The sequence below is a fragment of the Vanessa cardui genome, chromosome 7 (assembly GCF_905220365.1).
Source record: "Vanessa cardui chromosome 7, ilVanCard2.1, whole genome shotgun sequence".
NCBI lineage: Eukaryota > Metazoa > Arthropoda > Insecta > Lepidoptera > Nymphalidae > Vanessa > Vanessa cardui.
Window position 1 is genome coordinate 7,156,980 of NC_061129.1, and position 23,603 is coordinate 7,180,582.

The following is a 23,603-nucleotide window of genomic DNA, read 5'->3' on the forward strand; positions in this document are numbered from 1 at the left end:
CGTTAAATATGTACTAGAGATAAAAAAAATCAACCTTTACTGGGTTCCTTAACCTCTTCTAAATAATATAAAATTGATTTCAAAAACCTGTCAATTATTCTATTGTATAATAAATTTGTCCATTACAAAATAAAGGTTACATACAGACGTATATCAAATTCGAAAGATAGAAGTATTTGAAATGTGAATTAGAAATGTGGTTTAACATTTTTTAGAATTCTAAAAATTAATTCTAAAAAACTTAACCTTATTACCATAGTCAGCAGTGGCAAAGCTACAGGCAAAATTATTATTAAAACTCCAGTTTAGGCGCTAGGTCGTTCTAATTCGTACTTATATATAATTAAAAAGTGGAAGCTATGAAGTTAGAAAGTAAATATAGTTAAATTGTTCCTTAAAAATTGTTTTTATAAAATCGTCTTTACAGTAACTGTCAATGTATCGTGATTATTTGTTTGTTCATTTAAAAATTACACGCTGCTGAACAGGTATGGCTTAAGGATTTCAAGAGGTGAAATTTTTTTATTTTAGAAGTACGCCCGGAACACGAATACGGAATTTTCTTGTTTCCGAAAGATAATCGCATGTATCTTACATGGAGTTACTATTAATTTTAGAATGTTTCTATAGAAAACCCGTAATAAAACAACCTGCATTTCAAAGCTGTTTTTACACTACTATCACTGAACATTTCTAAGCGCTTTTGAAATATCAATTGTTTGAATCGATGTAATGAATCGGGCAAGAGCTGCTCCGGGCGACAGGGCGGCAGGGCGACAGGGCGGTATCGGCAGGGCCGGCAAGGCGGGTCGGGCGGGCGAGGTGCACGGCTGCTGCGGAGGGCGGCGGCTGGCGCGGCAGTCGCGCGCGAGCACGTGCGCATACCGTCTTGCGCTGCCGCGATCCCTACCGCCCGCGTCCTCGTTTATATCCCGTACCGCTCAATATTCTCAAGTATAATATTATCATTAAATCACCTTAAATCTCTAAAATACCGTCACACATAAAAACTATCTATTTCAACCTATTGTATACTGCGTGAAGTGGTCTATAAATTATTGGGTCAATAGCATGACAAGAGTCTTTTACCGAGATTGCCTTCTTACATCACTGAACAACGATTTCGGCGGGAAATATTTCAACGTAAACATAAAAAAATAATTAATAACGTTCATTTAGAAAGGTTCAATTTTTATATTGTTATTTTAATTTCATGTATGTACTAATAGCATCATACATATTGCCTAAATAGGCACCTATTGTACATAAGCTCAATTAGAAAGAACACCCCAAGCATCATAGATTAAAAAAGTTTCTTTTTTTACATAGTTCTCTATATTGATAAACGAAAAAAGAACACTGAAAAATATCAAGGTTTGCAATTTTTTTTAAATTTTAAATAACTCAAAATAGTTCTATTGAAATAATTAAAATTTAATTAATTTTTTTAGAGTTTTGTATTTACAATTTAAGTGATTATTAGTAAAATATATGGCACATTGAGGTATTGACTATGTAAAGATTTTTGTGAAGTAGACCTTGTAAGATTGATACTAATATATATTTAATATGAAAATAATACTTTGTACTTTGTGTCTCAAATGTACTTGCGAACTAACAAACATATAGACATTTTTAGTAAATGCGATAAATTAAAATTTTATAAAACCAACAAAATACATGCATGTCTTAATTATGCATGTATATTGTTGATTTTGTATTGATGTATTTTGATGATTGTTAATTTGTAACGTATAATTTCAATATCCAATATAATGGTGTAGTACTTGTATTATATATGTATAACTATACAAGTAACACTATTACTATATGAGTATAAAATTAAATCTCCAATAAGAAAGAGTAAATAATCTGGGTTTTGTTTTTAATTATAATATTGAATTAATTTGCAATTTCGAAATACATGAAAGTCAATTTGTACTAATGAAACAATAATAATAAGTGATGTTGTAGAAATTTTTTATTTTTTGACTTAATTAATTTAAATATATTCAGTAAGTCAACTATTAACAAAATGACATTTTGTAAATCGTTCATCCTATTAATTAACAAGGAGTAGGACCTACCAGAAAAAATATATTTCATTTGTAAGAAATATATAACATAGAAATATGACAAACAAATATCGTCTGTTATGGTTTTCACGGTCACTCTTTTATTTATGTATATATGCTCTGAGTCAAAACGATTGTCAATATTGAAATTAGTAGGTATTACGTATGTCTTTGGAGAAAACCTCGAGTGAGTTATGTTTAATAGACGGCCGAGTTAATGAACGGATATCGGAACAATGTTTCAGCGTGTAATTTATTCATTACACAGGCGTCCTCGATCAGGCCGCTGCTAACGGAAAGTCTCCGCTTGATGGTTTGTGAGCTACGATATGTCTACAATGGCTTTACTCGCGTTGACGATTAATATTTCAGAATATTACTTGATTACTTATAATATTTAATTTAACTTCGTCGCTAACACTTTAAAAGTATACAATAGGTTTTGTTAACACGCTTTCTATAAATGGCTCAACAAAAATAGTACATATTTTAATGAACAATAATTTTTCACAAATAATTTTACTAAGTGAAAAAATTAAGTAGATCAATATATTATAATAAAGTGAATGTGAAGAAAAGTTGCTTAATAAATATGGTAATATCAGTGTCGGTTTTCAATTATTTTAACATGGTAGAGCGCTAGAGATATGGAGAAATCTGTGCAAGCGCGAACATTAAAGAAGAGCGCCTGTTGGTTTTGTTTCGTGCCACCATGGAGGTTTTCCGATTTATCAGAAGAAAAACTATATTTAGCATACACACAACGACAAAGACAACGTGCCATACTCCGGCTACTCGCAATTGGTGTACTGTTTCAAACATTCGCAGCTCTTGTACCTGGAGAACGAGATCTCCATTTCGCTTATGCGTTAATGGCAGTAGCTCTGGTAGTCAACCTGTTACTGGCCGCTATATACGCTTTTATTAGCCGCGCTCGATCTGCACTGAATCATGTCGCTTGGTTCGTTCTCTGGATGCAACTTTTAGTGAGTGCCTCACGACGCCTCGGGGATTCCTACAATGAGTTACTCGGTTGGGCAGTTGTGCTACAATATTTCACACTTGCAACATTACCATTTCATTTCATGCTTCTGATAATATATAGCATATTATCATTTGCCGCATATTTAGCGGTCCAGTATTACAATGCTTCTACAGCGGAAAGTAGACTCGCCGATGATTTTTACTTACAGGTACCAAACATTTCCTATAAATGTATGTGAATTCGTAATATAACTACTTTGTAACTAAGTACAAATTATTCTTTGACAGCAAATAGCAAACGGTTGCCTCTTATTAGGGGCTACGTTGTTGGGAGGCACCGCTTATACTGTAAGCGAAAAACAACAGCGTTGCTCTTTTCAAGAGACGAAACGAAGTTTGCGAGATAAATTAACAATTGAACAACAAAGCAAAGAACAAGTAAGTTTAATACGTCGAATTCTAACAAAAGCATGGTAGCTAATAATTTTGTCGATATTCGATGCTTTAAATAAATAAAATATTATTTAAAATGATTCATTTAGAATAACAATAATTTTAACTTTAATTAGTCTTTATAAATGTGTCACATTAAAAAGAAATTTTAAAGTTGTTTTCTGAAAATATGCAAAAAACTACCAATGGCCGAAGCTATTTTCCAATGCTGTAATTTTTGAAGTACGGGTAAATAGTAACCGTCGATCACGTTTGTTTTAGGAAAGATTGTTACTATCGGTGCTTCCAGAACACGTTGCTGTGCAAATGCGACAGGACTTAGGTCTTATAGACACACAGTTCAAAAAAATTTACATGTCACGACATGAAAATGTTAGGTAAGTTATTAGATAGTAATTCTGTAAAAGTTACAGTTTTTATATGATTGCTTACTATATCTGCCGTTAACGTCATACCAGCATCCTCTACGCTGACATTGTGGGGTTTACAGCGATTTCTTCAACTTATTCAGCGCAAGATCTGGTTGCAATACTGAACGAACTCTTTGCAAGATTTGATCGTCTCGCTGAAGTGAGTGTCACTTATTTTTGTATTTAAATATGTTTATGTAATAAGGATTTTTGTAATGAGATTAAATATAATTTTTCATAGAAATATCAACAGCTGCGAATTAAAATTCTGGGCGATTGTTACTATTGTATAAGTGGCGCTCCTGTGGAGCGACCCGACCATGCTGTCCTCTGTGTGCACATGGGACTATCAATGGTTAAGGCAATTAAGTAAGTATAATTAATATGAAATAACAATATAATTCAGTTGTTTTATTTTTATTGCATAATTTTTTCAACGATATTCATGACTTTTCCTTCAGTTAAAGTGTCTCAGTACCTACACAATTCACAAATACAATATTAATTTTTATGTGACTTGCATGCGCAGAATTTTGGCTATGCATTAAAAATCCAAACCTTTATTATTGTTTGACGTGAGTTATACAATACTATATGCGTGTTTTATAAAAGTTTGTTGAATGAGCTGTAGTAATACAGTCCGTTCATTTTTGTATTTCGCATGATCTGAAAACGATATCATCAACTCGGTTTCGGAAACTAAAAATGAATTCTGAAATAGATATGTTCAACAAAAAACGAATTCACCCGTGGACATGCGAGTGGGCATCCATACGGGAGCAGTGCTAGCGGGTGTATTAGGACAACGGCAGTGGCAGTTCGATGTGTATTCACGGGATGTGGAGCTTGCAAACAAAATGGAGAGCAGTGGAATGGCCGGGTTAGTCTTTACCATTATAGCATATATGCATTATTTTACAGCTTTGCACCTGTTTTATACATAAATATTTTTTGTAAAAATGCATAAATAACCCTTTTTTACTCAATGCATATGTATTATACATACATATGCATTGAGTAAAAAAAGGATTATTTATGTTACAAATATAGTACGGTACAAATACCAAAATAATATTTTTTACAATTTTTGTCTGTCTGTCAGTTCGGGCTTATCTCTGGAACGGCTGGATCGATTTTGACGGGACTTTCACTGGCAGATAACTAATATAACAAGGAGTAACTTAGGCTACAATAATATTTTTTTGGGTAAATTCAAACGCGTACAATGTCGCGGGCACAGCTAGTAACGTATAAATAATTATATTTGTTAGTCATATTTTTATAATATAGTGGTGGTAGTGCTTTTTGAAACTCCGATTGGGTTGGTATTACTTACTCACCATTTAATCGAGGACAAAACTCTGCTGCAAAAATTGTGATTTGGTTTGCTCAATAGAACAAAGCAACTTAGATCTCATGGTCGGCGGCACTATGGCTATACATATTTGGAGTATTCTATATTTCGTAAAGTCTCAGTATTAGTGGGCTTTATATATCCGATAAAGAAATCTGCAATACATATTAGGTTGAGTTGGTACCATTTAAGAAAACTAAAATATTCAATGATAGTTCATGATTGATAATTGATGCCGCGTTAGTACATTTCACTAACTACAGCATCTTTCCTATATCCGATTGGCCATACGTAACTACGTCCTTGACCTATTATCTCTCTGCACAGTCATCTATAAACGCCATAGCGGGACTAGTTGACGAGTTTCCGTTACGAATTCTCCGCGCTATATTGAAGATTTATGGTGATTTTCCACGTCGCAGAATTCGTTAATGAACCATTTTATGTCCAATTATATATTACATTTGCTCATAAAAACTGACCTAAATCATTCATAACATTCCATTTTATTCAATATAAAAGCTTCGTAAGTGTAATATATATATCTGAAAAATTGTATAACAAAATTATAAAACGTATGTATAGTTTGAGTGACTTCCAAAAAGTTGATAGTGTAATATTGTTTCTACATTAATATCGCTTTATATCAATAAACACTCTCATCTTTATATGTATATCTCTCGTCCTCATGTATACTGAAGGATCCTGAAGCAAAGAATATATTCTTGTTGTTTATATAAATGAATGCGAAATTACAAGGTCTACTGTCATACGTACAATAGGAGTGAATGTTTTTCAGGCGTGTGCATGTTTCGGAGGTGACTTTGAGTTTCCTGAACGATGAGTTCGAAGTAGAGCCAGCGCACGGTGAACGCCGAGAGGAAATGTTGCGGCAAGCGGGTGTCAAGACCTACTTCATTGTTCGCGTTCTCAAGCCGGTCAGTCGATATTTTAGTACTTATCTACATTTAAACAACATTCCTTTGTAGTCCATAATATATCATTTAATTTTAAAATTATAGTCTAATGGCCATAGCTGTCATTCCAATATTAGTCACAGATACTTATTATATTACTCATACAGTATATTGCATAACAAACTTATGTAATCTATAAATGTTTTTATATAATTATAATAATTAAAAAGTATTTTCGTTAATTACGATGTACGGAAAACAATGATACTTTAATTAATTATACTCTTGCAGTCAGCTTAATATGCCGAAGTTGAATTGACTGAAATCTCATAAAAAACGACCCAAATCAATTTCGTAGAAAGCTTTAGGACATAAAATAGGTCAATTGGGTAACCTTATTTACATAATAGTTTTTATTATTTAACTTTATTTTTATTTAGTTAAAAAATATTTATCGGTCTGCTCGTAAACGAATAGAGAAAACATGTTGATATATTTGTTTGTTTATAAATTTTGTATTTTTGAGTTTTTCAGATCAATTTTTAAGAAAAAATATCAGTTTATAGTTGCTCTATTTTATGTTATCAATTTAAGTTATATGTTTATCAAATTTGGCTCAATAAAAAATAAAGATGATTTAGTATGGAGAATGTTACATTTCTAATTATGGATTTATTGAGTCGCCAAACACTACGTACCTACATATAGATATATTCATAACAAATATTAACATAAGTGTTATGGTCAGAAGAAAAGATGGAGCATGGCTTATCGCGATTGAATAACGACACTCGATATGCTTGATAGTAAAAAAAGGCTGGCACACTAAAGACTTTTTATATCAAGATTATTTTTATTTATTGATAGATATTATCGAATAATACTTGTACTGTGATGAAATGATCCTTTGTTGAATATAGAAATCATTCTTTACCATTATGTATAATATTCTGAATATGTTTAGATTGTAAAGAAAAAAAAAACTTTATAGTATCAGGGCAGTGAAGATAAAAGTGCTCCGGAGGGAGAAGCGGGCGAGGGAGGGGACGCCGCCGACGCGCTTTCCGACCTCAAAGACGACGACGAGGATTCTGTGAGTGCACTCGTTCTACCCCCGGCCGCCCGGCCCCTTCCGGCTGCAGCCGAATATAGGACACTAGGCCACTAGGTCCGCGGTCCGCATTAGTTTACATTTCTACTTATCCGTTTATAACCATTGCTTTTCGAAAGAAAAAAAATCATTCATCAAGTTATAAAGCTTGTTAGAAACATTCGAGCACCAGACTGAGCTATCGACCACGAGCGTTCATATTGATTTGTTGCTTTTCGATTACATAGATACGCTTCGTACATTATTCGTAGGTTCTATCACCGCAAGATGAGAGCAAGGACAATGAGGACGTGAAAATTCTCGCTATGTTAGAGGAGGAACTCGTCAATAGAGATGACGACAAGTGAGTCTTTACTACAATTATTTCATTCTATTGTATCTTATATTTGGAATGGCAACAATAGATAAAACACTGAAAAAAAATTCAGCATGTTTATTAAGTTCTAAAATGTTACCTAGCTTGTTCACCCGCTTTTGAAAGTACACCACTACAGTTACTGTAGAATAATTAGAACACACGAATCGTAATTTGTTTATCGACTTGTATACGTATATGTTTATGATTAATTTTTCAAAATATCTCATGATTTATCATTGAGACGATCCATCTGCAAAATATCTCTTGAACTGTATTGGCGGCCTTTGCCATCTGTCACTGTACCGTATCAATAAGAGGTAGATATCTCGCGGAGCACGGCGTGCGGGTGAGGAATTGAGGGTAGCGATTCCCGTGCGCAGGGAGCTCGCAGACGCCACGACGCTGTGCCTGACGTTCAAGGCGAGCGACGCGGAGGCGGGCTTTGCGCGGCGCCGCGACCCGTGCCCGCTCACGGCCGTGGCACCGCCACTGCTGCTGCTGCCCACGGTCGTGGCGCTGGCCAGCTTCGCCGTGCCGCACACCTGGTCTCTTCACGCTGTCTATCTGGCGCTCGTGCTCGAGACCGGCCTCATCAACGTGGTCTACTACGCCTGCTACAGATACGTGCAGTATAAGGTATTTTCTCGGCAAAGTATAGTCTACATCTTCACGTTTTGTAATTACTGTGATGTAAGTTTTGCGTCGTTTAAAAGTAACAATAACCTTTTACGGTAAGCCTAGGTCTTTGTTGATTTTTAAATGTGAAAAAATACCCTTGCTTGACTGACTACTTTTAAATTATAAATGATACTTTGCACCGTCCTGCTTAAAATTTAGCGCATTTTTAATGCGAGTGTTGGTCATAGGCTATTTTCGTATAAATTGAAAAGTTATACCCATCATCAGTTAGAGATTAGTCATATGAATGGATAGTAATTTATTGTGAGGTAAAGTTTTTGAATAACCTGGTGGTTGAAATTTCGAGTTTAATAGTTACGGTAAAAAATATTAATCTGTTTGAGCTGCACTACCACACGAATGTCATAAAATATTTTTTCCAGAAAAAAACAATATCACCTTACTGGAAATTGACTTGTGGCGTGTTTAACATAGCGATGTTTGTTGCTGCGAACATTGCTCCTTTGGTGAGTATTATACACTTTATTTCTTTTATCTGGCTTAACGTTCTATTTTTAATTGACTTCAAAAGAAAGAGGTTATATGTTCCTACGTGTATGTAAAGAGTACGTTTGTTTTATTTATGTTCACCGATGGTTAGACTGATTTACCTTAAAGAGGTACCATATCATTACGTTTGACGTACATAAAACTGTTTTTTTAATAAATTAATTTGTGTATTAGACTATTAACAATATAATGATGCTATTTGTAGATATTGTTTAATACCATGAAAACATTATAAAGAGGATGATAAGTACATATATTTAAAATTGACACCAACCACAGTATATATTTTTTATCGAATTTTTTGAAGTTTCTAATACAATAATGCAGTTCACATTAACGCTTAATTAATTATGTTTGTTACGGTTAAGCCACTCATTATTATTTTTATGGAATAGTCAATGATATTATAATAAACAGATATGTTATATCCATACTAAATAATAGAAAAAAGTGTACCGCGTCGGGGGCCGTTTATTTTAGTTTATTTTTACATTTCGTTAAAAGTAAAAAGGATAGCTTGATAAAAACAATAAGTGAAAAGGATAACTAGATGTTTTAATTACGCAAAACGTATTACTACGTAATTATGATGTATTATAACGTATTACTTCGTAAAACAACATAAGGCAAACGTCTCAATTAGGACGTTTTCTAGTCTTCACTTTTTGCGCGTTAATAGCATATCTGTTTACTACAACATCGTTGGGAATAGTAATAACATATTAGTTTAAAATATTTTTTATATATTTATAGCAATCTCTAAGTTTTAACATCCTTTGTAATGTCGGACAGGTAAACGTATAGTACTACCTAAACCAGATTGTCTAAATGTATGTAATTTTGCACAAGAATGTAATAACGCGTAATGTATGTAACGACAATTGATGTCCTAGGTGGGTTGAAAGTTTGAAAGAAATATTTCAATGTATTTTGTAACTTTTTTGAAGACAATATAATGTTTTTTTTTTGTTTTATCACGTAAATTAAAGTAAAGTATAATAAAAATATCGCAAAAGTAAATTTAAAACTAATATTTTCGGGTTTAGAAAACAGAAATCCATTGGATTAAAATAATGTTTTTAATAATTATTGACATTAAATATATGTAGTTGTGATGAATGGATAGTTGTTTCCAAATTACACTGAATTAGCTGAAGGGGTCAATAGATTATAGTCTAGAAAACACACCAGGGTACACACCCTTTAAATGCGGTGAAACCTACGAGTGGTAAATAAAATTACCTAAAATTATCGTTTTCAATAATCATACGTTTGTCATAAGTGCAAGAAGTAGCCGTGCCTGAAAAATGTATTACGAGAAAACAAACACATACTCTTAACGCACGAAGTTAGGTATATTGACCAGTATGAAATATTCGCGTCAAACAAGACTAATATTGCGTTATAGTATCGATATAGGAGATCTTCGCTGACTGTTGCGCCAAACTATTGATCCATCTCATTTAAATACCATCATCATAATTGTTTTAAAATATAGCCCGTGCGAGATAAAAACGTGTGTCGAGGTTTTGACACAATATAGCAGAGAAATTGAATTGTATAAATAACATTTCAACATTTGTTTAAAATTAACTATTATATTTATGTCTTTTACAAGGAGGAAGTGGATTTATTAGGTATTTATTTATATTATAGAAACCTATTCATAGTAGTGATCTGCGTGTCACTAGTAAGCTAAGGTTAGGCTGTCGTTTATTCGTCATAATATAGGCAGGTTTTATTTGGCATACAAAGTACATTCAATTATTTCCAATACAGATAATATGCGGTAGTTTCGAGACGTTATTAGAAGACGATTTACGAGACGACGCACCCGCTCATAGCGGAGCCCGGCGCTGTATACATCCATCATATTATTATCACGTAAGTTTTATGAATTGTTTGTAATTTCATTAAATTTATGCCTCGCTGTTAAAAAAGTAAAACATACAGCAGTGAAAATAATTCTATTCGCTCGAAAAGTCCAGTCGTCTAAATATATCCTTTGTATACGTTTTCAACGAAGAGAATTTATTTTACTATGAACCGTCGAAACCGTGCAAACGATGTATCATCAATCACCCGCCGTGTTACGAAACCAAACGAAACTGAAAAAATATAAAGGTTTTGCTGGTCCGCTATTCACATTTGACGACGACATAAAACGTCGACGAAAAGATACTGGCTTAACCCCGACTTTCATAGGTGGGTGCAGGGGCGCTCTGTGGCGCATTGTGGGTGTCCCCGCTGGGCGGCGGCGCGCGCGCGGCTTTGCTGGCTGCGCTGGCCGCCGCTCACGCGCTGCCTGCCGCGCTGCACCCCGCGCTGCTCACCTCGCGCCCCACGCTCGACCGCGACCCCTTCCGACTACCATACAACGCCACCTCCGACTACGACGAGGCCCTCTACGATGTCCTGTGAGTCTCCTGCTTGCGTCAAATTAAATCATCTAGAGATATTTTAACGAACGTCATTAGATCTATGTAGTATCTTTTAAATTATTGTTGTATACTATAAATAGTCAAAATTAAAAAAGTCAACTCATCAGTTTTTTAATCGAATATTTTCAGCGCTCAGATACACACCGGGCGACACATTCTGATGCTGCTCATCGTCGCCATCGCCCTGCTCGTGTATAACAGATACGTGAGTACCGATCATCCGCGCCGGGCTCGCGTCGCGGCGGCTATTAATAGGTCGTCGTTGTCGGCAGAGCGAGGCGCTGGAGCGCGCGCGGCACTCGCGCGGGGAGCGCATGCGCGCGCAGGCGGAGCAGGCGGGCGACCTGCGGCGCCGCAACCAGGCGCTGGTGCACAACGTGCTGCCGCCGCACGTGGCGCGCCACTTCATGGGCGCGCGCCACCACCACGCCGACCTGTACAGCCAGAGCTACGCCGAGGTCGGCGTGCTGTTCGCCTCCATGCCCAACTTTACAGGTCGATATGTGAGGCGAGCCGGAGCGCCGGCGCGATACATGACCGCCAGTATTTTCTAATTCCGGTGTTTTTGCTCGTTGCAGAGTTTTACTCGGAAGAGACGGTCAATAATCAAGGCCTAGAATGTTTACGATTTCTCAACGAAGTTATATCGGACTTCGATCTCGTGAGTATTCGCTCCGACGCTGTAGTCGTTAAAATGCTTCCTTTGAAATCGAAAGTATTTTTATCAAATATCATTCACGTTTCAGCTGCTAGAAGACGCCAAATTCAGCAAGGACATCATAAAAATAAAAACAATAAGCTCTACATACATGGCTGCGTCAGGCCTAAACCCCACTCGACAGATGCAGGTATATATATGTACTTCTACGTATTTTTAAAGCAAGATAATTATATTATTAAAATGCATACAAACACAATTATATATACTGTCCATAAAGTAATTTTTTTAAAATTCAATTTGAATAAAATTATGATTCAATATGTTTATTTAGTAATAAATATCGTAATAAAGTGAGCGTAAAATAGTTGACCACAAAAAGTACCCCCTTAATTAAATTGATCTGTAGCCTACTAAAATAAAACATAATTATATTAATTGATAATAATGTTAATAAAATTAATTATTAATTTATAATAATGAAATATATATATATATATATATACGTTTTATATATTGTTATTATATGATTATAATCCAACTAAATTTGGTAAACTGTGTACAAAAAAGAGTTAGAATTTGTTTTAGTATAGTGTTTAAAAGAAAACGTGAAATAAGTCTAGATAATGTGTGACTCAAATTAGTAGTCGTTACAGATGGACGCGAAAAATAAACGCTAATAGTTTTCTTTGATTTTTTTACTGTCTATTACGACTGTGTACGGAGATAACTTTTATGGATATTTATATTTTACAAATGAAACATCAATTAATACTGCTTCGCATACTTTTATTTATATATTACTCATGTAGTTATATACCCAGTATATATAATCATAATAGCTTTTAATACCTAGCCGTATACAGATGGGATATCCCACCAGAGAATTTTTTAAGAAACACAGTTTTTTTATAGTATCCGAGTTTTTAGGTTACCTGCATTCCCCACACTCTCATTTTACCTCGATCACGACACACTTTCTGTGTAACCCTGAACCAAAAAATGTCTACAATGAATCAACGGAAAACCTCATTTTGAGTCGAGATTTTTGTGTCAAATCGCTAATAATTTCCAGAAACTATGACAAAAATACTATAATATCGGCAACAAAAGCTTACGTATTACGGCCAAAATAGTTCAAACTATAAATATAAGAAATTGTTATATTTTTTTACAGTTACCTACTGCATACTGAACTTGACACTCTCTACCAAAAAGTAACTAAACTAAACTTTTAACGAAAGGCCGTAACAAATATACTTATTAGTAACGAAGCAACAAGAACTACTCTAAATTAACTGCTTTAAAAAGGTGAAATAGTAAAATTAACTTTCTTAATTAGATAAATGACAAACATTGCTAAAATATACTTACATAGTTATTGATTTTCTTAAAGCTGCATTAAATATATTTTAATACTCTTATGCATAATTTTGACATTAAAAATGTATAATATGAATTTGCATACGAATAATTTGTATTTTTGTCTGTACCTGTAATGGATAAACTCAAAAACTACTAAGCCTATTCCAAAAATTCTTTCACCATAAAAAGGTACATTTACCCTGAGTAACATAGGCTATATTTATGGGTAGAAAAGATTAGGGATGCTTGCTAAAACTTAAGTATACGTTACTAACCAAGGTGTATAAAAAGTACCGTAATACATCATACGTCGCGCTGCGGAAAGTATTGATGATAGAAAAAAATCTCTCCTTTAAGATTAATTTCGTTAATTAAATAAAAACCGATTGATAAATTCGAATTGTCAGTGTTAATATATAATGTGCTACTGTATTTATAATAATATAAACATAAAAGGTATAAATATAAAGAAAATCTTGTGTCCACCCGTGCGAAGGAGGGACGGGCCGTTAATATATAAAAAAAGATAACCATAAAATCTTCATCAATTAAGTACTTACATACTTAAATTCTAAGTTACATCGTCTTAGGTGATGAATTTTGAAAACCCTTAACATCTGTCATTATATAATTAACATAAGCCCAAATATTTATTTTTACAACAGAAATCACGAATACCATAAAGGTTTTCACTCCCATATGAAGCCTCTTAGGTGATGAATTTTCAATCCCTTAGTTTGTTCCATAAATAATTCCTGGATAATATTGCTATCCTGTAAGACCGAACGGTTTAATCTCTGCGTTAGTTGATCGTTTTTAAAATTATTCTTGTTTTTAATATTTATTCTTGTTTTTATTATTATTAGTTAGTTTTATTATTAGTAGTAGTTGATATTAGTGAGTTTTGAACATGTTTCTCAAATAAAATCTCACTTAAGTTTATATGTTTTTTCATAGAGAACTTTTTTTGTCCACGTGTAGATGCTTATTTATGTGATCGTGAGTGTTTGTATATATTTTTATTATAAATAATGTATATAAAAACTTCCATAACTTTGGTTTTCGAAGGTACTTTTGTACGTATGTTAAACGTATCTTTCTGTATTGACACCACTTAGCCTTCCGACGGAGTTCTGGTCCGCTGGGCGCACTTGGCCTGCTTGGTGGAGTTTGCGCTCGAGTTGCAGCGAGTGCTGGCGGCCATCAACGAGCAGTCGTTCAACCACTTCGTGCTGCGCATGGGAGTCAACCACGGGCCCATCACGGCCGGCGTCATCGGCGCCAGGAAGCCGCACTACGACATCTGGGGCAACACCGTCAACGTGGCCTCGCGCATGGAGAGCACGGGCAAGGCGGGCTGCATACAGGTATCGATGCTTTCTAAATTTCACTTGTCGCGTATCCATCTGAATTACTAAATAATGTACGATATTATTGAACAAACGTTTTTCTTTTTGTAAAAATACCTGGACAGCTTTAAAACCCTCAATATCATATCGGTTTATTTGTCGTCGTGTAATTGTTAGAAATTTATAATATTATTTTTAAAAAAATTAAATTCTTCCTCACTCTTTAGGTTAAATGAATGAAATTTGTTTCTTTTCTATAAATATGATACGTTGTAAAAGTATAGCTGAAATAAATACGTTTAACCGTGATACGAAAGTTCCAGTGATCTTGATCTCATTATAGCTCAATTATTATCGTTACAGTCATAACTAGAGTGTATTTCGCTGGAGATGAAAATGAGACTTTGGCATTCCTAAATTTACACCGCATAATTTTGAGTCTAGTTTTATTCAATTATATTTATATACATAAATGTAATGTCATGTACATGTATGTAGTAAATGGATACGATCAATTAGTGCATCCATTTAAATTGTCAGGCGGTTAATACTTATTTGAATTAAGTCTTTAAAGACTAATATTGAGCTGTACATACACATTTTTACCAACACTATATAAAAAGTTTATAAGTTAGTTTATAAACAAACTCAAGACGTATTCGATTTGAGGTGAAAACTACTACTACGATTGGCACTTTCATATCGTGATAGTGCTTTTAGAATATGTATGTTCATATCGTACCGAAGGTTGTCATGGCTACCGGTAACAAAATTATAAAAAACTAGCTGCTCCGCGGGATTTAATCATAATGACTGATTTAACTTCGCGGCTCGTAATCTGGAGTTTTATAGTCTCCTCAATAAAAACGAATATATACTCGTAAACTACTTTGTTAAGTAATTTGTAAAAATACTCATCAGTAGCAATGATATTCTGTTATTTACATTAACCGGTTTCGGTTTAAAGTAGAGATGAAGAAATTAATGGTTAATTTAATATGTATGTTTCTAATTATTTAGTAAATAAATTAAACATTTAAGTCAAGAACCAATAGATAAAAGACAATAAAAAATCTTTAAAAGAATGTACCTTTAAATAGAAGATAAATAAAACCAACTATTTTTTTTTAAACTGTAGTTGTTATAGGCGTTAGTATGGCAGCATGGATTACAAAGATTTGAATATCAATTGTTTTATAATTTATACGAAAACAATGACGAAAAATCACTATCTTCATTCTTAAGGAAAAGTTTTGAGTTTTCTCCACCACGTATCTCCAATACGGATTAGCGGCAGATGTTTATTCAACACATGATAGTTTCCTCACGATTTTTGCAGTGTCCGAGCACGAAATAATGTATAATAACAAAAACACATAAAGATCCAGTAGTGGTTGCCCAGGCTTGAAACCATAATATTCGGTTAAAATTTAGGTGTTCAAACCACCGGACATTCTCGGCTTATACAACGACTTATATAATTCATAAAAAATATTTCCGATTTATGTTACGTAGATAAAAATCTTACAATGTACGTAGCATGTGTGTCTGTTTTAAAAATAAGTGGTGGTGAATTATTCGTGTATCAATCTCGGTAATATTTGACTTGTTATGGCTATTTTTGTATGACTATTGTATTCATTGGTAAATATGAGTTATTGACATTAGTAATGTTGATATAAAAGGTTTATTTTAAACTGAGTGTAGGTACTTTAAATAAGTTACTTATGCGTAAGGAATTTATTATTAAATGCTTATGTAATATTGATTAATTTTATTTATACTTATTTAAATAAAAAAGATATCAGTGGTATTGTGATAATACATCGACGTTGGTTGATATTTATTGTACTTTTTTCTTATTTTATTGCAAATAGTTTATTTACAGTTTATTTATTGAATGAAATTGATGACATTAAATATATAAAAAATCTCTTAATAAAATATTTAAAAATAAATATTGTTTTACGGTTAAGTTAGTTAAGGCCTTTATGTTAATAATTTAATGAAAAATTATGAATTATTTTTACATGTTCAAATTGTTGGAATTTATTAATAAAAAAACGGATTATTTGTTTAAGGTGACGGAGGAAACGTGTCATATTCTGCAAAGTTTCGGCTACTATTTCGAGCAGCGTGGACTTGTGGCCGTCAAAGGAAAAGGGCAACTTATGACGTATTACTTGCAAGGCAAACGCGAAGGAACTACCGACTTAACAGATAATCCAGTCGTAAGTGCACATTTATCATACATAAATCTAAATAATTATCTTATTCTAATGACGTGCGCTTATAGTTATATTCTGAACTAAGAATTATTTGTGAACAAATATACAGCTTTCTTTAGTTTTTATACTTATACGGTCTTGATTTAAAAATAGTATTGACTATTGTTTTGCCAAAAATAAATACTATACTTATGCCAATAATATATACTTGTGATAGTAACAATGAAAGAAAAATAAACAATAACCAACTTTAATTTGATGAATACAATACTCGTATTATATCTTTTATATTTGAAGGTATAAAATTAAAGTAAGAGTCTATAAATATACCACGGCTTACGGATACGTCTCCTTTTTTGAGGGGAAATAATCTTTTGAACGATTCATTTATATTCAATAAGTTATGAACCGTATTTTTACAAGATTATGTAAGTTCTAAATGAAGAAGGGATGCAAATAAAACAGTAGTTGCTCATTAATAACATAAGTTTGTCAATATATTAAATAGCGATAAATTTATACATCCTGCCTGAAATGCCACAATTATATAATACATAAATACGATATAAATTTATGAATTGATAAATATATTTGCTGAATTTTAGTACAAAAATAAGTACCTTGTCACAGGTTTAAGTTTACCTTTACTTCTCGTACTTATAAAATGATTATAATTGTTTCCATAAAAATGATTCATATTATTTTGGATATACAAAAAGAAAAATCAATATCAATAGCGTTTCCTCAAAGTAGTATGCCATAATTCAAATGTAATTACTAAATTGCCTAACCATGTAAGCTGCAAAGCTTACTCGTTAAGGACGCCAAATGATTATTTAAATTTGGTTTCGAATTATTCTTGACAGTACTATAGCATCATCATCAACATTAAGATCACTATTTTTTAGTGATGTTTAATTGTTTTATTTTTATTAGGTAAATTAAAAAAAACACATTCTATTTTGTATAATAGGTTGGGGAAAAGTTTCTTCGTATTTTATATGAAAATTCAAAAAGTTTTTTTTATAATTTATTTACATTTGACTAAAGTATGTAGGTGCCATTTTGTTCCATAACTTTTGCCATCTTGTTGGTAGTGACATGATCCCATTGCTGTAAAAATTTTGGGGCTTCTGATCGAAAAACTGCGACGAGTAGTTTTGGCAGTCCTCTCGTGATGTTAACCTGACACTGCCTAAGGAATTCTGCAGAGACCGAAACAGATGAAAATCTGAAGGTGCAAGGTCAAGACTATACGGCGGATGCATTAATACCTCCCAGCCAAACTCTCGTAATTTTTGTTGAGTGGCTAAAGATGTGTGAGGTCTAGCGTTGTCATGGTGAAAAACCACACCCCTTCTGTTAATCAATTCTGGCCGCTTTCTCTCAATTTCTTGCTTCAATCTCATTAATTGTTCGCAATACAGTTCTGAATCGATGGTCCTGCCGGGCAGTAAAAGCTCATAATGAATGATGCCCTTCCAATCCCACCATACACACAGCATTACCTTTTTGCGAGTTAATCCGGGTTTTGCCACAGTCTGTGAAGCTTGACCGGCCTTTGACCACGATCTTTTTCGCACGTTCTTGTCGTATGTGATCCACTTTTCATCACCAGTTATCAGCTTCTTCAAAAATAGTTCGGTTTCATTACGTCGTAATAAAGAATCATAAATGATGAGTACACGGTTCACTAGGTTTCTTTCAGTGAGTTCATGAGGCACCCATATATCGAGCTTTTTGGTGTACCCAGCTTTATTCAAATGAGTCAAAACCGTTTTGTGGTCAATTGCCAGTTCTTCAGCTACATCGTAACTACTAATATGCCGATATTGCTCCACTTTTTCAAAAATGGTATCAATTTTGTCCGTAACAGGGCGACCAGAGCGAGATGCATCTTTGATATCAAAATTTCCGGCTTGAAAACGCTTAAACCAAACTTGCGCTACTCTCACAGATACTGCATTAGGTCCATAAACATCACAAATTTTTTTCGCGGCTTGAGTTGCATTTTTACCTTTTTTATAGTAAAATTTTAAAATGTATCGAATTTCTTCTTTAGATTCACTCATTTTAACAACAACAAAAACAAATGAAAATCACACAAATTCCTAATTTGAATTTGGAAGTGCCTTCTTTAAAATTAAAACTTTTTAATCATACCAAAACCAGCCAGATACAAATGGTATAGCCAAAGAGATTTTATTACAAGTTCATACATACTATATGCGAAAAGACTTTTTCCCCAACCTAATATGTCAGACTGTTAGAAATCGGAGATAACTAATGCATTGTTTGGATCTTCTCTTTTAATCTTAAAATTACAAAGCCAATAACAATAAGTCAGAAATACATTTAACATACAGAGGATGTTCATATTTCAACGCTAAAAATAGACAAGGGCCTAAATTGATCCTTGGTCGACAGAACGATAAACATAATACATAAGACGTATAGCCGGTTAAGACACACTAATGTAGGATTTTGTGTAATTTCGATTTTAAAGGGTCTCCCTTAAAGCCAATTGACCCGTGTAAACCTTTTGACCTACACACAGTTGCAGTTATTATGTAGCAGTGTATGAGATCTTTTACAACAACAACAACAGTCTGTAAATTCCCACTGCTGGGATAAAGGCCTCCTCTCCCTTTGTGGAGAAGGTTTGGAACATATGGTATAGGTTGGTGGAATACACATGTGGCAGAATTTCTCTGAAATTTGTCACATGCAGGTTTCCTCACGATGTTTTCCTTCACCGCAGAGCACGAGATGAATTATAAAGACAAATTAAGCACATGAATCAGCGGTGCTTGCTTGGGTTTGAACCCGCAATCATCGGTTAAGATGCACGCGTTCTTACCACTGGGCCATCTCTTTTACATGTATATGATTTGTGAATGGCGGTGGTGGCACTTGCAAACTCGGGATATTCACATTGAATTTGGGAAATTCGACGAAGTATTATGGTTATATTTGTAGAGGAATGTTATAGAGCTAAAGTGATCGATGTCAAAATATTGTCGCTCTTGCCGCGAAATAATCTGGGCAAGTTTATACTTTGCAGTCGAAATGATTGTCGTTTCAAAACCGTATCTATAGAGGACCGGTCACGCACGGTCACGGGACGCCGCCTGAGCATGTAAAAAGGCACTAAGGAATAAATATTGTCATAAGCAACATTAGGTCTCTCATACAAAAATTAGACACTTTAAGTACATTTTATGTGCACACAAAGCATGTTTTTTTTTTTATATGCATATCGCTATATGCTAAAAAAAAAACAAAAAGATGTCTGATAATAAGCGTTCATTTGTTTTTTTCACGTGTTCTCGAAATATAAGTAATATTTAAATTTGATATATGTTGTTATTTACTGTTTGTTATAATTATACCCTTATTGTTGTAAATACAAATATTATTTCACTTAACCCCGACCTGAATGTGGTTTAGATTGGATGAATCTAACACCTTGAATAAGATGCTTCTGTTTAGATTACGTACATTTGTTATTATATTAATTTAATATTGATATGAAATAATATACTACCCACTAACCTATTTGCAAGGCGCTCTGATTCATGTTCTAATTTCAAAATATAATATGATAACTGAATTATATACTTATTAAATGGTTGGATGATAAGTGTAGGTGCAAATGTAATAAATACTGAATTACATTACAACATAAGACTTGCAAAACGAAGTCAGCAGCATAATTAATATTGTCACGCGCTCTTTAGCAAGGCAGCGGTTTGTCTAATTTCCCTTTTATGTATGTTTTATTTTATGTATTTATTGTTATTTCGCATTGATGTTTAGGAGTCATACTAAGCAAGAAAGAAAAACTTGAAGAGCTGGAAAACTGGTCGCTACGATCCGGACAGTCTACCCGGACAGGCCGACTTGTCTCTGTCGCCCTATCCGGATAGGCAGTCCGGACTGTTGTCGCAATACTGTTAAAGAAAAGGACTCGAAGCAGACGAAGAAAAAACAAAAATATGTACCAATTAACTCTACACCTCAGGATATTAAGTGGTTTTAATCGTTACAATTGAAATAAAATTATTGTTAATGGCAATTAATCCGCTTAATTGTACCAACATCTGTGCCTAGATAATTTCCATTTATATTATTCAGCGTAATTAAAAAACAAATGAATATTTATGTTACGTAATTACTGCAACAAAATTTGTAGATGCATTTTATTATTTACAGATTGAAATTGTATGATGATGTTATCAATTTTTGACGTAATGTTCAAATTCATTATTTTTGCGGAAATGCTTGTGTATGCGTTAATTTGTTACTGTGTTTTATTGTATACATAAAATTAAAAATCATCAAACAAAAATCATGGTACTTTTTTAGATGTACTAAATTGTATTTTCTGAATATTTCAGATGGATGAGCAATGTGAAGCAAGTGCTAGAGATGCTTTGTTAGCGAACGGTGGATCGAATGCCGTCGCGAGCTCTCCGCAGCAGCACAGTCGAGGAGAGCTCGCACACCCGCTGCTGCCTACATAGGATGAAGCACACACGCACACTAGTCTAGTCTAGCCTAGTCTAGAACCCGTAAACAAGTGCTATCGCACGACGTAAGGTCACGTCTTTAATGAAATTTCTAGCAATCTTCGGTTGTAATCGAGACTATACAAAACTGTTGACTTTTTTAAAGTTTATTAACTGTGATGTATTACTTCTACTTAATAAGATATTTTTTTACTATAGGCGTTTCTACTGTCTACTTTTTCACTCATTATATTTAAATATTCATGACTTTAAGCCGACATTAGTAGATTTATCTTAGTATCTCTTCGAGTAACCATTAAAAGTGCATGTAAATGTCGTAATTCGGCAATGTATTTAAAATAGACTGTTAGTGACATTACTTTTATCACAAATAAAATTCATTTGGTGGCCTTTAGTTTATTTTATTAAATTATCTAATTTATTACATAACCTCTTAGTAATACTAACGTCGTAGACAATCGATGTCACATTACATTATCACTTGATAAACTTAACATAAACATCTATTTACGATAAATTCTTGCCTAATTATCTTATCGGTATCTGGTAGTAATTAGAAAGTAACGAGTAATGTCTACTATTTACAATTGTATTTAAAATATTCTTCCTCTTGTAATTAATCGCTATTGTTGACGAGCTATCTCGATCTCGATGGTTATGTTAATGCAATTCATTAGCATGTAATTTTCAGATGAATCGACTTAAACGTACGACTATTGTTACACGCCACAGATAACAAAAGTATGTCAGATGTTATTTCATATATAGGCTCTACCTACGTTATTTATTTGTGCCGTTAATATTACTTCATAAGTCAACGGTAGTGTGATGCAGTCATGCGTGTGCAAGGATACGCGAATCGCAGTTACATAAGATCGGTTTGCGGATAAATTTGTAGTCGGTGTTGCCTCATCTTCATCTTCGAGTACTAAGTAGCAATATTGTGATATTCTTGTTAGGTGTATAGCTTTATTTGTATCGATGTCGCTTACTTTAGTGTTAGTTCATCAGGTAGATCGTGCAATAAAATTATATAACTAGAATTTTAGTACAATAGTAGGAATTGTGGTTTTAGTAGTCGCCTAGATACTTTAGCCTAAGTAGATACATGATATATACTTAAAGTTTTAATAATGAAAGGATCTGTGTAATGTAGAACATTATGCTACGTGGGAAATCTCACGCTTCGACAAATATTTAGTATTTATTTATTTATATTAGAATTATTCTTGATAATATAGATGTTTATTGTAATACTAAGTCGTCTTATTGAGTTTATTTTTCTTCTAAAACGATATACCTTCCTGTGATTGTGACTATTAAGATATTATTTTATACGTGTCCTAGCTCAAGCATTCGAAGGTTTACCACCTTTGTGGCTAATAATGCAAATAAATAAAGCAATACCTCTCATATATTTGGTTTTATTTCGGTCTTATACCTAGGATCTGCTAAAGTAAACAACACTTTTATATAAATGGGTATCATTAAACAAATTATTAGAAATTCGAGAAAAGATTCAAACACAATACATGTTTCTGATTCCGTTAATGTAAATAAAACACATATGTATATAAATATAATCCTGTTATCAAAGGATTTTAAAGATATTTACATTGATTTGCTGTATTAAATCATAATAACTTTAATTTATGTGTCCATATGCGATTGAACATTTGTATTTTTGACAAAAGTAAAGTATAATTTGTAGTGCCCATTAAAAATTCAACTGCTAGCCTTAAACTAGCACGACATGACATTGAATGCGGATTGATAAATAAACTTGTAACAGATTTTCAACTGCCACATGCAGATTGCACGTTGTTTCTCTTCTTCGCTGAGCACGAAATGAACACAAACGGATGTAAATACTGTTATTTACTTCGATTTATATTATTATGGTTCTATCAGTCCCTATTAGTTTTATAATTATTATATTTTACTCGGTGGCAGGGCTTTGTGCAAGTCCGTCTGGGTAGGTACCACACACTCATCAGTTATTCTACCGCCAAATAACAGTACTCAGTATTGTTGTGTTCTCGATTGAAGGGTGAGTGAGCCAGTGTAACTACAGGCACAAGTGACATAACATCTTAGTTCCCAAGATTGGTGGCATATTGACGATGTAAGGAATAGTTAATATTTCTTACAGCGTCATTGCCTATGGGTGATGGTGACCA

At 33.6% G+C, this 23,603-nt stretch overlaps 1 protein-coding gene across 4 annotated transcripts; it reads left to right on the forward strand.

Annotated features, from left to right (window-relative positions):
• Positions 1 to 828: 828 nt before the first annotated feature.
• On the forward strand, positions 829 to 22,827 carry LOC124531281 (adenylate cyclase type 3). Of its 4 annotated transcripts, none has more exons than XM_047105791.1 (21): positions 829 to 954; positions 2,515 to 3,268; positions 3,348 to 3,497; positions 3,774 to 3,889; positions 3,971 to 4,082; positions 4,164 to 4,291; positions 4,644 to 4,802; positions 6,076 to 6,214; positions 7,185 to 7,286; positions 7,556 to 7,647; positions 8,043 to 8,298; positions 8,724 to 8,807; positions 10,630 to 10,734; positions 11,056 to 11,267; positions 11,421 to 11,496; positions 11,564 to 11,786; positions 11,870 to 11,952; positions 12,038 to 12,139; positions 14,433 to 14,681; positions 16,745 to 16,894; positions 21,292 to 22,827. In XM_047105791.1, exons 2-21 carry the CDS (start codon positions 2,723 to 2,725, stop codon positions 21,415 to 21,417), a joined length of 3,210 nt encoding a protein of 1,069 aa, XP_046961747.1. In that variant the 5' UTR covers positions 829 to 954; positions 2,515 to 2,722; the 3' UTR covers positions 21,418 to 22,827. The 4 variants fall into 4 exon arrangements, with proteins under 4 accessions (XP_046961747.1, XP_046961746.1, XP_046961748.1 ...); XM_047105790.1 differs by having other exon boundaries at positions 846 to 954; positions 2,505 to 3,268; XM_047105792.1 differs by having other exon boundaries at positions 846 to 954; positions 2,557 to 3,268.
• The last annotated feature ends 776 nt before the right edge of the window (positions 22,828 to 23,603 follow it).